Source organism: Saccopteryx leptura, chromosome 2 (assembly GCF_036850995.1).
Source record: "Saccopteryx leptura isolate mSacLep1 chromosome 2, mSacLep1_pri_phased_curated, whole genome shotgun sequence".
In the NCBI taxonomy this organism is placed as follows: domain Eukaryota; kingdom Metazoa; phylum Chordata; class Mammalia; order Chiroptera; family Emballonuridae; genus Saccopteryx; species Saccopteryx leptura.
In genome coordinates, this window is record NC_089504.1 from 180,839,105 (window position 1) to 180,854,790 (window position 15,686).

The 15,686-nt window shown below is 40.9% G+C and overlaps 2 protein-coding genes across 33 annotated transcripts in view; one reads left to right on the forward strand and one right to left on the reverse strand.

Moving 5' to 3' along the window:
• Positions 1-15,686, forward strand: part of RAD52 (RAD52 homolog, DNA repair protein) — a 51,618-nt gene that overhangs the window by 33,358 nt on the left and 2,574 nt on the right. Inside the window, exon 13 of one of the 10 annotated variants that reach the window (XM_066369533.1) lies at positions 11,523-11,591. The exons of 8 other annotated variants lie outside the window; for them this stretch is intronic. In XM_066369533.1, the coding sequence (XP_066225630.1) occupies positions 11,523-11,563 (41 nt within the window). In that variant the 3' untranslated portion in view covers positions 11,564-11,591. Of the gene's footprint in view, positions 1-5,142; positions 5,271-11,522; positions 11,592-15,686 lie in introns of those variants that run through there. One more of the 10 variants, XM_066369528.1, reaches the window with a different exon arrangement.
• Positions 578-15,686, reverse strand: part of WNK1 (WNK lysine deficient protein kinase 1) — a 184,055-nt gene continuing 168,946 nt past the window's right edge. For 9 of the 23 annotated variants that reach the window (XM_066369502.1, XM_066369503.1, XM_066369501.1 and 6 more), the window contains 8 exons: positions 13,962-14,623; positions 12,799-13,001; positions 10,967-11,161; positions 9,729-9,821; positions 7,215-7,256; positions 4,038-4,225; positions 1,154-3,569; positions 578-1,047 (listed from right to left, as the gene is read on the reverse strand). In XM_066369502.1, the coding sequence (XP_066225599.1) occupies positions 3,249-3,569; positions 4,038-4,225; positions 7,215-7,256; positions 9,729-9,821; positions 10,967-11,161; positions 12,799-13,001; positions 13,962-14,623 (1,704 nt within the window). In that variant the 3' untranslated portion in view covers positions 578-1,047; positions 1,154-3,248. Of the gene's footprint in view, positions 1,048-1,153; positions 3,570-4,037; positions 4,226-5,257; positions 5,383-7,214; positions 7,257-8,649; positions 9,104-9,728; positions 9,822-10,966; positions 11,162-12,798; positions 13,002-13,961; positions 14,624-15,686 lie in introns of those variants that run through there. The other 14 variants (XM_066369522.1, XM_066369509.1, XM_066369507.1 and 11 more) reach the window with 6 other exon arrangements.

Here is a 15,686-nt window from a genome sequence, read left to right on the forward strand (position 1 = left end):
ACTGGGGCTCGTGAGCCACATGCAGCTCTTTGGCCCCTTGAGTGTGGCTCTTCCACAAAATACCAAATGCAGGAGCTACCTCAGTAAGGAATGTACCTACCTATATAGTTTAAGTTTAAAAAATTTGGCTCTCAAAAGAAATTTCAATTGTACTGTTGATATTTGTCTCTGTTGACTAATGAGTTTGCAGACCACTGCTACAGATGGAACTGAGGACGAGGCAACATATGAAGACAGTGATTTTTCATCAGACATAGATGAGGACAAGCTAATGGATGGGAGATTTGACAGTAATGAGGAGTTGTATGAATTTTATGATAATACTTGAATTCAATAACCATGTAATACATTTTTTTAAAATTTCAGGCCCCAAAATTAAGGTGCGTCTTATACACAGGAGCATCTTATACCTGAGGATATACTGTAAATATCTTTGCAACATAACCTTGGTTCAGGTCAGAACTGTCCCCCCCCCCCCCCCAAGTTCTTGAAGTTAGGAATCCAGTTGTAAATTTTACACAAAACAGAGCTGATGAAATCATGACAGAGGAATTGGCTGGAAATGAAACCCCACAACTCAACAAAAGCAAGTTTGGTTTATTTGAATGGTTTCATTAAATAAGTCCAAAAAGGTAACAAACTGAAGCACAAAATGCAATCTTACAAGAAGCGCAACACCCAGTTAGTGCAAAATGTACAATTAACGGTGGCAGAGAAACCCAAGGTTTGAATTCAGTTTATTCATTCTTTTTAAAATAGTGTACATTGTTAAATAATGTAAGGAAAACATTTATAATTCAGAAAGATTTTTTTTAATGTGGAAAAGGATACTCAAAGTGTACTATTAACACAAAAATAATTTAAACATTTCAGTAGCACTAGTTTATTCCTCTAGGCTTCAGTTATTTCATCCACAGGAGGGAAAAGAAATCAACAGTAAATAAAGCCAGTTCTTTTTTGTGAGTGTTGAGAGCTCAAAATTATTAAACCAAAATAACAATGTGCTGCATTTGGTTCGCTTGTTTCTTTATTACAGCGGTTCTCAACCTGTGGGTCGCGACCCCAGCGGGGGTCAAATGACCAAAACACAAAGGCGACCCCTGTGTTTTGGTCGTTCGACCCCCGCTGGGGTCGCGACCCACAGGTTGAGAACCGCTGCTCTATTAGAAAGTATTGTTTCATTTGTTTTAGGCGGTCTATTTTTCATTTACTTGGCCACTTTCTTTGTTCTAGCCTTACTCTTACCATCTCCCCAAGAATTATAAGCAGAGACTGAATGAGTAAACAGTGTTGAAGGAGGGCATAGAATCCCTGTCCTTTTCATTTCTACCTTCCTAAAATCTTCCACTTCCATTTGCATCTTTGGAGCCTAGGTTAACTTAAAGAAACAGGGCCCATTAAGGAACAATAGGGTAGGAAAGCCAACCAGGCTCTTCTATTGCAGGGATTCCTGGGATGTGCGTTGAGGAGAGTAAGAGGTTGGAAATAATGTCAATTTCCCAACTCAAGAGTCAAGACAAGAAGCACCCAAAATATTCAGAGCCCTAGTTTCTTTCCCCATCTTAAGAGATAACAGAGATCGCAACATAGCCAATTAGGAGAGTATTTCCTGAAAGCTCTGAAATAACAGAACTGCCCATTACAACTAGGCATAGCACTAAATAATACTGGCTGGTTGCAGTTATTACTTAAGATTATTTGTTAATACAAAATGTGAGAATATCAGTTGCAATTGAGAAATAAAGGTGGCACAACAGACTATGATCCTGCAACCATTGGGACATTATATAGGAGAACAGGAAGAATAAGCACTCTTTCCTACAATGCTTAATAAAATATAGTACCCCAACTGAGAAATGCCTGCTGCATTTGCAACAAGAGGAAAGCAATCCAAACAGTTTTTCATAGAGCAGCTTTTTCCATCTGTGACTTTTCACCATCACATTTCCCAGCTTCAAAACCAGCCCCCACCCACTTCCCTTCTTCCAGGTCTGTTTAAGCCCAGCTCAAATAAGGCTATGGCATCCCTTGGCCAGGCCCTCTCATAGCTTCAAACAAGTTTGCTCTCCCACTCTTTAGTCTTTTTCTTTCACTTATCACACACCACCTGTAATCTTTTAAATTGCCCAATTTTGTTACAACACCTTCTCAGGATTCCTGAAACAGAACTTTACTTCTCAGCCTGCTTATCTTACACCTGCTCTAGACAAAACTGCTGAATGACTTAAAAAAAATACTCTTTCAGTTTCCCTTTGGCATAATCCACCGCTGGGGTCAAGATTTCCTTCTACATGCCCTTTGCTGATCTGGAGTCTGATGAGAAATTGATGCTAATGGCAAAAGCAATAGAAGTCCAAGGCACTAAAATATCCAGCAAGCAATACTGGGAGAACAGAAGTATTCAAGTACAGTAATTTATACAATTTTACATTCACATTTATTTATCTACTACAATGGAGATACAAAGAAAGTTAAAGTGTCTCAATAAGTAAAGGACAGAGCTAGCTTTTCTTTCAACCTTTTAAACTTTTCATATTTTCATCTTAAAACTACTGTTGTCCAACAACATTTATACATCACAGTGTTTCCACATCAAAACTGATGGCAGAGTTACATGTCCGCAGGGAACTTTTTCCTAATTGCTAATGTTGCAGTCAAAGCTGCAAATACCACTTGCTTAAAGCACTAATGACCTATCATGAGAAAGGACTGAAACCTCAGTCTCTTGGTGTTTTTTACTGGGTTCTAAAGAGAAAAAAAAACAAAGAAAAAAAAAACCCACTGGGGGTGGGGTGGGGGAACAGGGTAGGAGAGAGCCCAATACTTTGTCTTGTGGTTTAGATTCTTGAGAGAATGAGAGACATGGGTGGGTACCAAAATTAAATGCTCCCCCCACTTGAAAAATATAGATGGGGTTCAGTTTTCCCTTGAGCGCTCTTAGTAGCTTTCTGATAAGAGCCATTCTCTTTCCTGCCTTCACCGTTGGGTACAGGGAAGCAGGAAAGCACAGTGCAGCTGCCCCACCAATGCGAAAGCTGCTCTTGTCCCACTCCAATTAAGATGCAGAGGAGGAAGACTCTCCATTCTGAGGGCTCTAAGCAGTATTAAAAACATTCCTTTCTGGCAAGAAATAATCAGTTAAATGCAGCACTAGTGGTTAGTATATAGGCTACTTCCCCTTCCTCACCCCCCAACCACTCAGTACTCCCTCTCATGCCCCCAAATCTACTCAGTTAATGTCTCTAGGTCTAAGTGCTCCACAGGTTGGAACCTGGGGGGTTGCTGATGGATTTCTGCAAATTGCTGATGTTGAAATTCTGTAAGGAGGCAGTTCCCACTGGCTGGAACTGCCCAAGCGGTTGTGGCGCTGGGGTACCTGTCCCACTCCACTGAGTGCCAAAGGGGGGAGCTGGAAAAGCGTACTGCTGTGGGGGGCACATGGACTTGGGGAAATGACCTAGAGAGGTAGCTGATGCTGCAGAAACGGGGGCAGAGCCACCCAGGTTTGCTGAGGTCATGGAGATGCACAGCTGACCAGGCGCAGAGAACTTCCTTGCCATCCCAGGGCCCTGAAAATGAAACAACTAGTTGTGACGTGTGATATGAACATAACATGCATGACTGTGAAATTGATAGCACTAAAACACAATTTTACAACTGGGACTTCTAATCTTATAAAACCTTTCACAATAATTATTATTGGCTCTTTACACTTACTAAATGGGAGAGTAACGGTTCTGCCTGGAAGTGGGTGGTGCCGTGTGTGTGTGTGTGTGTGTGAGTGTGTGTATGTGTGGGCATGCAGTGCAGGGTGTGAAAAGGGAAGGGAAGGCAATAGATTCAGGGCAGGAAAAATAAGAGGGTACCTGGGTAATTTTTGTCTTGTTTTTCTAAAAAAGTGTGAAAATTAATGAGCTACTGGAGAAGGTCATGGTTTGTAAAATTAAGCACCAGTCCAGGCAGTTTATATCATCTCCAACTCAGATGTGCTAAGTGACACTGATAGATTAGGAAAATGGCGAAAAGGGAAAACTTACCTCATAATTCATATGTCCTTTGCTTCCCCTCCTGCCTGAAAGATTCATGGCATCTCGGGCCCAATTGTCTACCAACTTATGCAGGTCGTCTGTGAATGTACCCTTCCTGCTGGAGGTCATGACAGGAGGCTGAGCTTGGGAGGCTTGGCTGTTCACCACTCCCCCGACAGTGTTTGTGCTGCTAGTCCCTAGGGTTAGAAGGTACAACAGAACATAACCATTAAACGGTGTTTGGAACATAATTTAATGAACAGGAAAAGCTCCACAGAAGGATGAGTGGCAAGCTACAGAACGGGGAGAGAGGATGGATTGGGAAGCCATGCAAGAAAGGAAGATTCCAAGGTCTTATCTAGCCAAATGTTTTGGTACAACAGGGTAATGAAACCAGATTCTCTTCAGGAGCTGCACATAAGGCTAAACAACTCAGGCAAGGGTTGGCACATGGGTGGGGACCTCTTTCAGCTCATTCACAGAGCATCTCAGGACAGTGAAACTTACTGCCAGTAATCAATCTGAGCATCGCACTAATGAGGGATGGTCAGTGAGGCTAGTTCCTCTAGAACAGCGGTTCTCAACCTGTGGGTCTCGACCCCAGCGGGGGTCGAACGACCAAAACACAGGGGTCGCCTAAAGCCATCGGAAAACACGTATTTATTATACAATACATTTTTAAATAAAATACGTATTTCCGATGGCTTTAGGTGACCCCTGTGTTTTGGTCGTTCGACCCCCGCTGGGGTCGCGACCCACAGGTTGAGAACCGCTGCTCTAGAATGTTGCAGAACGCAGGGCAAAACAAGATGATTTTTTTGAGCAGTGGGGCAGGGTTTATTAAGTAGGACTTACAGAAATGCAGATAGGTGCTTGGCTCAGGAAAAGACAGGGTTCCCAAACCATGTGGACACGGCCACAATCTTTAGTCATTCTTTTATAGAAAGAGGTGGTAAGAGAAACAGCATGCTCTGTTCACCTGGACCCATCAACACATTTGTAAACACAAACTTGGAAGGAAGTGAGGTTTCACCCCCTCCCCATTTCCTGTGGGTAAAGAACCAAGATGACTTGGGAGGAAGTTTTACTGTGTGCCTGAATCTTTCCACTCCAGGAAGGCATGGTTTTCCTGAAGATGACCTTAGTTTCAACTGGTTCAAGGATTCTCGGCCCTTCCACTCCCTCTCCCCAGAAAAGCAAGCATTCTCATGTGGAAGCAATGGGAACATTCAGCTGAGGTAGAGGTGCCAAGGAGAGGAGGAAGCTTTGGGGTAAGATGAAGGAATTCTACTTCTATGGTTTGATGAGAAAGGAGTCTGTGTCCTGCCTGATTTCGGCTCTGCTGGAGGGCACACTGAAGATTATGCGGAGGCAAGTGTTAGGGAAGAGGGAAAGCAGAGTCATGGTCTTGTTTATTTACCCTCGCCCCCCACTTCTTACCAGATTTCACATTTGCTGCAAAATGAATAAAAGCTACTGAAGTAATTGTGAGCCACTAGGCTTTAAGATATCCAAGTAATGCTGGGGGCTAAATAAATGCATACGTTTCCTGCTTTCAAGGTCAAAGCAGCACCAGAGCACAGCAGCATACCTGAAGCAACTCTGCCATGGGAAAGCCCTTTGTAATCCATTGCTGGCCATGTGTACACCACTCCATTGCTGGCCAAGTGGACACCACACTGTCCAGGGCATGGCACACACAAGCATGTCTTTACTTGAGTTAACAGCTAAGTGAAGCATGCTTCTTACCACCAAGGCAAGACATGGAACTACTGCAGAGTGTGTATTATAAATGCCTGCTAGAACCACAAGGGCACTGCTACTGCACATACAGTGGAAAGGGAAGAACAAGTGCCCCTATGGTGCAAGAAACATGAGTGGTAAAATATAAAAGCATAGGAAACAGCCTTCCTCAAATAGTAAGAGTGAGACGGTGGGTGGGAAACAGAGGCAGCGAGGGTAGCAGTCATGATGGTGAAATCCAGAAGGCAAGCATTTCACATGCATGAAGATAATCATCCTGTTTGAATGATTATTGCTTGGTGAGCCAGAGAATAAGTGAGACAATCAAAACAAAACCAGAAATTACCCCAAGTGAGCAGAGCTGTCCAGAGCCAAACACAAGAAGCTCTGTCGCGGTCAACACCGCTTACCCACCAAACGTGTGCTGGGAGTCGCACCTCTCTAGTCTCATGCTCATCACCTTTCATGCTGTGAGACTCTTTATAATCAAATTTCATTTTTCATTTTAATCCATATTACAAAATACTGGATTCTGAAAGTGGGGTTTATACCATGTCAACCACACAGCTGGCTTCTGAAACAGGCTTTCCCATTAAAGAAGGGAATAGACACATCCAATCTGACCAGGAATGAACTGGGGAAAACTGACTAAAAATTAGGAGAACATGTAATGCAGTTAGTCCATGTTATTCGAGTTTAGGAATTACCTGTAACACAGACATTGCTGAGTGCAACGTCTGTCTTCCAAAGCACGCTGACTGGTCTTTAAACCTTTCTCAGTTCTGCAGAAAAGCTCTAAAAAGTAGTGTATGCTTTACCACCAAAAATCTGTTTTCCAATTTTCTCATATCGTAATACATTTTTCCCACCCCTATGCCCCAGATCCTAGTAACAATAACCTATTAGTAGCCACAATTTACTGGCCAGTATATCCCAAGTATAGCCTTTTCTGGTTGACATTCTAGGTGGCCTGTGGGATTGTTGAACTGTATGCACTTTAATGAGAAGCCACAAATCTAAGAAGCCAAATGCTACAAAGTCATGTTTCTCACCTCACCAATCTAGCAGACGTGATGGTATATTCTTTGACCACTACTGATTTTCCAGTGGCTGGCACATATTGTTGACTAAAGAATTCTTTCCCAAAGGGGTCAGGAATCCTTGATCTCTCTGTATACATCCATGGGCTTATGTAGCCATAATTGTCCCAAAGGTAGGCTCATCACAGGGGTCATCCCTGAAAACACTATGAGATGATTTTTTAATCTGGAAGGATACCCCATGGTCAGCCAATAAGCATGTTAAAGAATATTAGAAAAGGGTGCAGAACTAGAGAGATGCAAGTTGGGAATCACGGAGTTGTGAGGTTTAGGGTTCAAAGAACTCATGGGTAACAGGCTTTGCAATCAAAGACTAAAAAGTAACAGAAAAAAAGATAATTACTACAGAGCTGGTTGCAAGGACAAACTTTTTTCACCATCTTCCCTGAAGCACAGAGAGAGCAATGTGTTAAAAAAAAAGAGAGAGAGAAACATCAGTGTAAAATATTTAAAATCTCCAAACAGCACACAAAGTCCCAGCAAGAGAAAGCAGGAGGGGAGACAGACTGGTAGGACGTGGAGCCCTGGACTTAGATGAGATTCTATGGGGCGTCCCTTAGCGGCTGTAAACCTCAACTTGATTACCTGATGGACTAGGGTACCTGCCTGAAAGAAGCTGAATTTCCATACCCAATCTTTGTATATGAAAGAGTAATGCCCCGCATTAGGGTTTTGGGATGGGGAGGAACTCCAGTTTCTCAGATCACACTGCTTGAATTTCAGATACCCAACCAGTCTTTCCATTGATCCTGTCCCACTTTCTGTTTCTCCTGCTGGGTTGTTAAAAATCATCAATTAAATGTGTTAGCAATTCTAACATAGTAGGCTGATAGATAGTACCACTGTTACAGTTTTCACTTAATTTAAATTGGCTAATATAGTTCCACATCCTGGACATAAGTACTAGTGCTTTCCCTTCTAGAAAGATCTTTAACAGTATATGTAAAACAAGCAACTTTTGAACTTAGATAAAGCATTAACACAAGCCATGCTTCCAAACCAGTATCTATTTTGAGACCACGGAATAATGCATTCAAAACTAGTAAGACATCCAACCCCCAGGTTTTAATTTGCACATTTGCTTTAATTCTGCCTCTTGCAATCTGTTCACCAAGACTTGTAAGATATATATACTGATGTGCCTTTGACAGATGTAGGGTCTCTAATTTTAGACCCAAAGGAAGCAATAAGGTTTAATATTTCTAAACACTTTTATTTAAACAGTGTAACACTACCGACCTTTAAGGGTGTGATGAGAATTTACTGAATTAATCTGAAGTGGTTCTTGTCACATTACATTTACATAAAAGCCTTGGTTCTCTTTATTCCCTCCTTAGACTTTTCAGGCTATATAACAGAACTGACCTGTCACATTCTACTTCAAAACACTGTCTCCCACCATTAATGTCTTTTTATCTTTCTAGCTGGATCTATACATTAAATGCTTATTTTAAGCATCAAGATGATACAATGCTTTGTCTAGCCTAGTTTGGCCAAAATGTTACTCGATCTGAAATGCTCGAAAATCACACATGCTTGGAAAACTACTAAACTGGGTAATCCTTCCACATCCTTTGTTACACAACTCTGGACTAGTGCTATGTGAGGCCCAAGGACCTCTCAACCACATTCAGAACCAGTGATGGCCTTAGCACATGCATTTAAAAAACACTTCAATAATCACACCAGAAGTTTGAGGCCTTAAAAGAGATCTTTATTTAAACTTAACAAAGGTTTTCTATGAGCTCTAGTTTTGTTTTTTAAATTTTATTTTAATATACATTTACTGATCACCATGTGTCAGGCAGGCACTGGCAAATTAGAGGGAAATGATGTGTGTGTGCTTCCCCAGCTGCCTAATTTTATGTACATGACTTTGTCTGATTTGTACAAAATCCCTAAAAGACAGGCATCATCTTCATTTCACAGATGGGGAAGGTGGGCTGGAGAGGTTGGGTGACTTTCTATTGTGTCTTGTTTTTAAGAAAAAAGCTGGGAAATCCCAGCCATCAAGTTAAACCAACCATTTTTACTTGCAGGGCTAGGTTTTGGTCTTTAATAGAATAAATGTTTTCTGAGAGCGAACTATACAGAAACCCTTTCACCCTCTGATTTATGAAGATGGAAGGCAGTAGTGGCGAAAGGGTTCAATGAGGAAATCCTAGCACAGCTCCAGCCAGGTAGCTCGGTTTGTTAGTGTTGTCCCATATGCCAAAGTTGTGGATGCGATTCCTGGTCAGGACACATACAAGAATCAACCAAGGAATGCATAAATAAGAAATGCATAAATAAATAAACAACAAATTGATCTTTCTCTCCCCGTCCCTCCCTCTCTCAAATCAATTAAAAAAACAAAACAAACAAAAAAGAAATTCTAGCATCTTTTCAATTGATGGCTGCCTAGGATTAACTGACCAGAAAAAGATTCAAACTTTCTCTGAAAAATAGAAAAATAGGGTATAATTTTTACCTGCTGCCAGGATCTAAGTGCATCAGTGGTCAAGACGCTTTTTGTACCTTCTCATGCCAAAGCAAGGGGCAGTACTGAATAGGACTGTGAAGTTGGCTTTGTCATTCTAAAGGACCCAGCAATCTACGTATACTAATACCATATCTACTCTGTCATGGATCTATGAAGAAGTAATTCTATCAGAAAATAAGTTTATAGAAACCTGTTTTTTCTACATCTCTTATCATAATTAACACAGGGACCCAAACTTCTGAGGGTAACAGTGGTAGTTCAGCCAAGCCACTGAGTAGATGATATATACACAGACAAATGAAAATGGACTGCATGAAATATCAGATCCAAGCAGCAGAAAAACAAGGACAAGGAAGGAGTAAAGGTGTTACACACAAAGAGCCAAGCAGGGCGTACTCAGAAATCGGGTCCTCCTGCCACCAGGTTTGAATGTCACCTGCTCAGATGCACAGTTAAACTTCGCACAGCCTGTGAGAGGGGAGAAACAGGGAAGAACAGAGGGAGAAGAGACAGAACACAACTACAAGATGTTAGAAACTTGAGGCTGGAGTGGTGAAATGCACTACAATGGCACATTGAACAAGCTTCTCGCGAAAGAAAGATCAGATATATAAAGGAGAGGAAAATTAGGCCTCAATTCCTCCATCTGCAAAAAGTCGAAGCTTGTCATAGTGGGGATAATGTTAGCTAGTTTGTGCTCTTACCAACAGGTACGTTTATTTTGTGAAGACAACTTCTAAATTTCAGTGATACTGTGGTAAAAATACCAAAGCTACCTATCCATATTTTTTCCATTCTTTTCTACACAGACACCCAACTACTTTCAATTCTTGTTCTAATGTTACTAGAAGCTCTTTCCTCTATAGGAATATTTTGAGTGATTATTAATAAAACTATTTGAAAAGTAGATTTTATATATACACACATATATATGGAATTGAACTGTACGGCTCTTCACCTTAGTATGCTAACCCCATACTGAGAAATTAAAACAGTCTACACTGGCTAATGCAAGTGTATCAGCTTTCAGAAACCGTGAAAACCCCTTACAGTGGTCGGCAAACTCATTAGTCAACAGAGACAAATACCAACAGTACAACGATTGAAATTTCTTTTGAGAGCCAAATTTTTTTTTTCCTTCTTTTTCTGAAGCTGGAAATGGGGAGAGACAGTCAGACAGACTCCCGCATGCGCCTGACTGGGATCCACCCGGCACGCCCACCAGGGGCGATGCTCTGCCCACCAGGGGGCGATGCTCTGCCCCTCAGGGTGTCGCTCTGCCGCGACCAGAGCCACTCTAGCGCCTGGGGCAGAGGCCAAGGAGACATCCCCAGCGCCTGGGGCCATCTTTGCTCCAATGGAGCCTTGAGAGCCAAATTTTTTAAACTTAAACTATATAGGTAGGTACATTGTAATTAACTTAATTAGGGTACTCCTAAGCTGGCCTTTGCTAAAAACGTCGCATGCTATTAGGTTGCATGTGGCTCCCAAGCCTCGGTTTGCCGACCACTGCCTTAGCACTTCAATAGATTACTCATTAGGCTTTTGTCCTGGATATGACAATATCTCCATTTTAACCTTATTGGAAGATGATGGTTGCTTTGATTTCTTACCTTGACCTGGAGCAGAAAGGCTTGGTACTGAAATGGCACCATCACTGGTGAAGGCTGAATAGAGGTTGTCACTGGAGGGAGATGGCTTAAGGGGCTGTAACAGCTGATTCTGCCCAGTCTCTGGGATGTTGCCAGAAGGGTGGAGGGCTTGCTGGGGGTGCAAAACTGAAGCTGCACTCTGGCCAGAAAAGTTACCTGCCAGAAGATAAAGTGAAACAAGGAAAAACACATTCAGCTTTCCCAATGCACTTAACAGGCACTGTCCTTACTCCTCCAGCTTGTGTCATTGAGTGATTAATGGGTCAAAAGCTGTAACTAATGAACAGGAGTGGAAAAATGATATGAGAATCAACAAGTAATAGGGATATAGGAAACTATCCTGAGAGATTTTTAGCTTTTTTCCCCCAGTGTGCGCATGTGTGCATGAGAAAGACAGAGTGAGAGAGAGGGAAGAAGCGGGGGTGGGGGAGAAAGGGAGAAGGAGAGAGATGAGAAGCATCAACTTGTAGTTGCTGCACTTTAGTTGTTCATTGCTTCTCATATGTGCCTTAACCAGGGGCTCCAGTTGAGCCAGTAACCTTGGGATCGTATCTATGATCCAGTGTTCAAGCCAGATGAACCCAGGCTCAAGCTGGCAACCTCGGAGGAGTTTTGAACCTGGGACCTCAGCACCTCAGATCAATGCTATCCACTGTACCACCACCGGTCAGGCAAGATTTCTTAAGCTTTATGTAACCTAGATGGTTCACAAATCTGAGCTGATTTTTACTAAAATATGTAGGGGATGTGAGAGAATTCAATTTTGCAATTCTACAATTGCCTTTTTTACCCTACTATAAAACATTGAGTTGGGTCATGATACATATAGGTTTGGCAAGCAGTATCTGCTTTATTTTTCTTGTAAGCATGTGTCAGATCATGTACAAAAGAGGTGTCAAAAAGTAAGATAGGTAACTATAGTAATATATATTTAAAATTATTCTTGGTAGGTAGCCTTCAATCACTAGTCAAATGTCTTGCAATTGACTAATTTCTCTCCACCCTACTAATCTGTGGAATAGCAGTCCACTGCAAAAAAAAGTCAAAATTTGGATCAGAATCTGAATTGGTTAATGTCTCTTATAATCACAACTCTGCTATTGAATTGGTTCTAATGTGCTAGAGAAAAGTTTAGGTCTCTAAAATCTTCTAGAGAATGAAAAGCTGCCAAGTTTGTAACTGCTCTCCAACATATTTGTATTAGAACCACACAGCAAACATGAGGTATAGTTATTTCAGATTCTCACTTTTCAATTAATTATGTTAACATAACTATAATTTTAAAGGGTAAAAACTGTATATCACAATAAACCTATATTATTTACTATAAGAGATTATGATTTAACTATTTAACTTTTTTTTTCATTACAAACACTAGGAAGTTCTTTATTCCAATATAGGTAAATAAAATAAAAACTTTAATCAAGGAAATTACCACTTAAGACATACTCAAATATCTATATGAAATTTATATTCATCCCAGTTGCAATTATTACCAATTCAATCATTAAAAGGATTTTAATCCTTTTAATCCTGCCTGAACTTTCCTAAGTAAAGATCAATGTATTTTCTTCCAACTGCCCAGGAGTTTAGACAAATATGAGGTATGAATTACCAGGTAAAGCTAAGTGTTTTATTTATCCTTAAGAACAACTACAAATGAAGACTACCAATAAATAGCAGTAAGATTCCAATGAAACAAAAATAACAAATGTTTAAAAGGTTATATGTACTGCTGGACACAGAAACAAAAGATGGGATAGCCATGGCTAACCTGGTCCAGAGCTTTTTACCTGAAAGCTGGGGGCTTTTACTCCCCAAGGAACTGATGCGACTAGATTTGCTGCCTTTGCTTTTAGTGGGTCGCCTTCTTCTCCCTGAAAGGGGGGCCGCAGGGGGAATAATGACAGCAGGAGGAACCTTGCCCAATTTGGTATATAAAGATTCAATTTCATGCTTCTGGCGACTCTGCAGGTCTTGAATCTCTTTAAGATGTCTATGAAAGATAGCCAAACATAATTTAAAAATATTAAAACCACCTTTGTTTAAACAAGAATTAACCGCCTATTCTTTAATCTCCATTCAAGTATTTACTTACTTCTGAATCTTTGCCCCAAATGTACTTAATCTAATTTCTACAACCTTGGGATTCTAGTCTGTCAGCTCTTCTTGTTGGCCTCCACTACCCAAGCCAAAATAAACAAGCTCCCCAAGTCAATACCGTATTTCTCCATCTATAAGATACACCCTTTTAAGAAAAACTTGGGTCTAAAAACTGGGTGTGTTTTATACAGTGGTTGTGGCATTTCAAATGACATAGATGGATGAGGCAATATATGAAGACAGTGATTCGTCATCAGACACAGATGAGGACCAGCTAATGGATGGGAGTTTTGACAGTGATGAGGAGCTGTATGAACTTTATGATGAATAAAACTTGAGTTCAATAACTTTATGTAATAAATTTTTTTTTTTCAATTTTGGCCTCCAAAATTAAGGTGCATCTTATATATGGCAAATGGGTGATGATGGGTTAGGAGAAAATGGTTTCCTGGCTTCTGAGGATATACATAGGAGTACTGAATTTGCTATTCTGATCCAGTCTGTCATATATGACAAACAGACCATCCAACATAATCTACACTGATTTCATTTGGTAGACTAATAAATAGCTAAGATTAGGTTAATAATGATAAAAAGTGCTATTAATAAAAATAATAATACAGTAGCAATAATACAGAGGTTCTGATGAAATTCTATAATTAGAAATGCTGTGTGTCCTGATGAGTACAAGAGACCTAATGGGAACACATTCAGATAACTAGCTTTTGCCTATAACCCTCTCTTTAAAGGAAATGAGACATAAATATATTGTAGTGAAAAGAGTACTAATACAGGTACCAGGAGTTAGGTCTTAATTCTGCCATTATTCTTTCATAGGAGAAAACATACTTACTTTTCCCGTAGTTGTTGCAGCTCTAACTTCAAGTCTTCATCTTCAATATCTGACTCATTATCACTACTCATGTAAGAGGAGTTGAGTGAGTTACTAAGGCTCTGACTTAGAGTTTGGATAGGAAGGCCCTTTGAGCTCAGTTGATGGGGGGAGTGTGGACTACCTGAACCATCATCCACATCCCTACTTAGGAAGGCAGCCTCCAAATCAGAAGATGGCCCATTCAGATGTGAAGGTTCTGACAGTTCAGGCTTTTCTTTCTTTGGTATCACAGCAGGAAGAACAGCTTGTTCCAAATCCATAAACGGAGGAGATGCCATTGGTTCCTTTTTCTGTGCCTCAGTGATCTTCTCTTCAGTTCTTGACACAGAGAAACGACCTACTTTGTTTGCTGTAGTTGTCACCTGGAAACGTCCAACCTTGGTAGGCTGCCCAGTTTCTGACTTTGCTTCTGAGGCTGGAGTTGGGTGGGCACTATCTGGCACATCTGAAGAGATACCATGGATGGTTACCTCATTGGGTTCTGTCTTCACCAGGGTACTCTCTGGGCTACTACTCGAAAGCACTGAGGACTCTGAAGTGCTAGATTCAAAATGAACAGACTTTGCATCTTCTGACTTACTTTTAGCCTCTTTCTGAGCATCATCCATTGCAATAGAAACCTGATGGAAAGAGATGAAAGTTAAATTAAAAAAAAAAAAGTCCCCAATATCCCATTTTTAGAATAAACCATAAAAAAAATATTGGACTCACTTTATTCCCTAGCCAGCAAGTAGGCTGATTATCTGGTTACAAGGTCCCTCCATTTTTGATTAAGAAAATAAATAGAATACTATTATAGAGAATAACATATCTGTACTGAGATGTACAGATTAGATGTAGATTCTGAGTGGCTGGCTAAGCTTACTAAGTAGATTATTTACTTTCATATGTACAAAACTCACACCGAAATCTTAGTAAAAGTAAGAATCAACACAACCAAGTGCTGCTATCCCTCCCTCCAAGTACTATCACGAGAATGTGAATCTTGAGGAAGAAGATACCTAAGAAGAGCTCTGTGGCTAAATGGCCTCAAATTAAAAACACACACACACACACACACACACTGGCCTCAAACACACACACACACACACACACACACACACATACACACACAAATGGCCTCAAATTAAACACACACACACACACACACACACTGGCCTCAAATTAAACACACACACACACGCCTCAAATTAAACACACACACACACACACAGTCTAGTAGCCATTTATACACAGGGACCTTTCATACAAATGGGCCTTCAGGAAGAATCCTGCACTGAACTACCGGCCTACATAGTTTCTGCCATCTGAGCCAGCCCTTATAAAAAAAGTTCCTGGGCCTGACCTGTGTTGGTGCAGTGGATAAAGCATTGACCTAGAACGCTGAAGTTGCTGGTTTGAAACCCTGGGTTTGCCTGATAAAGCACATATGGGAGTTGATGCTTCCTGCTCCTCCCCCACTTCTTTCTCTCTCTCTCTCTACTCTCTAAAATGAATCCAGTCTTTAAAAAATTCTACCTAGAAAAATAAATAAATACATAAAGGAGTTCCTGGAATCCTATTTTAACCAATAGGACTGAGGCTATCCCCACCTAATCAGAGTTGAGCAGCTATAGCCACATCCAGCCTTCACCAACCAAACAGTGTGGCTCTTTTCTGACTTAGAGGATTTGGAGTCCTCAT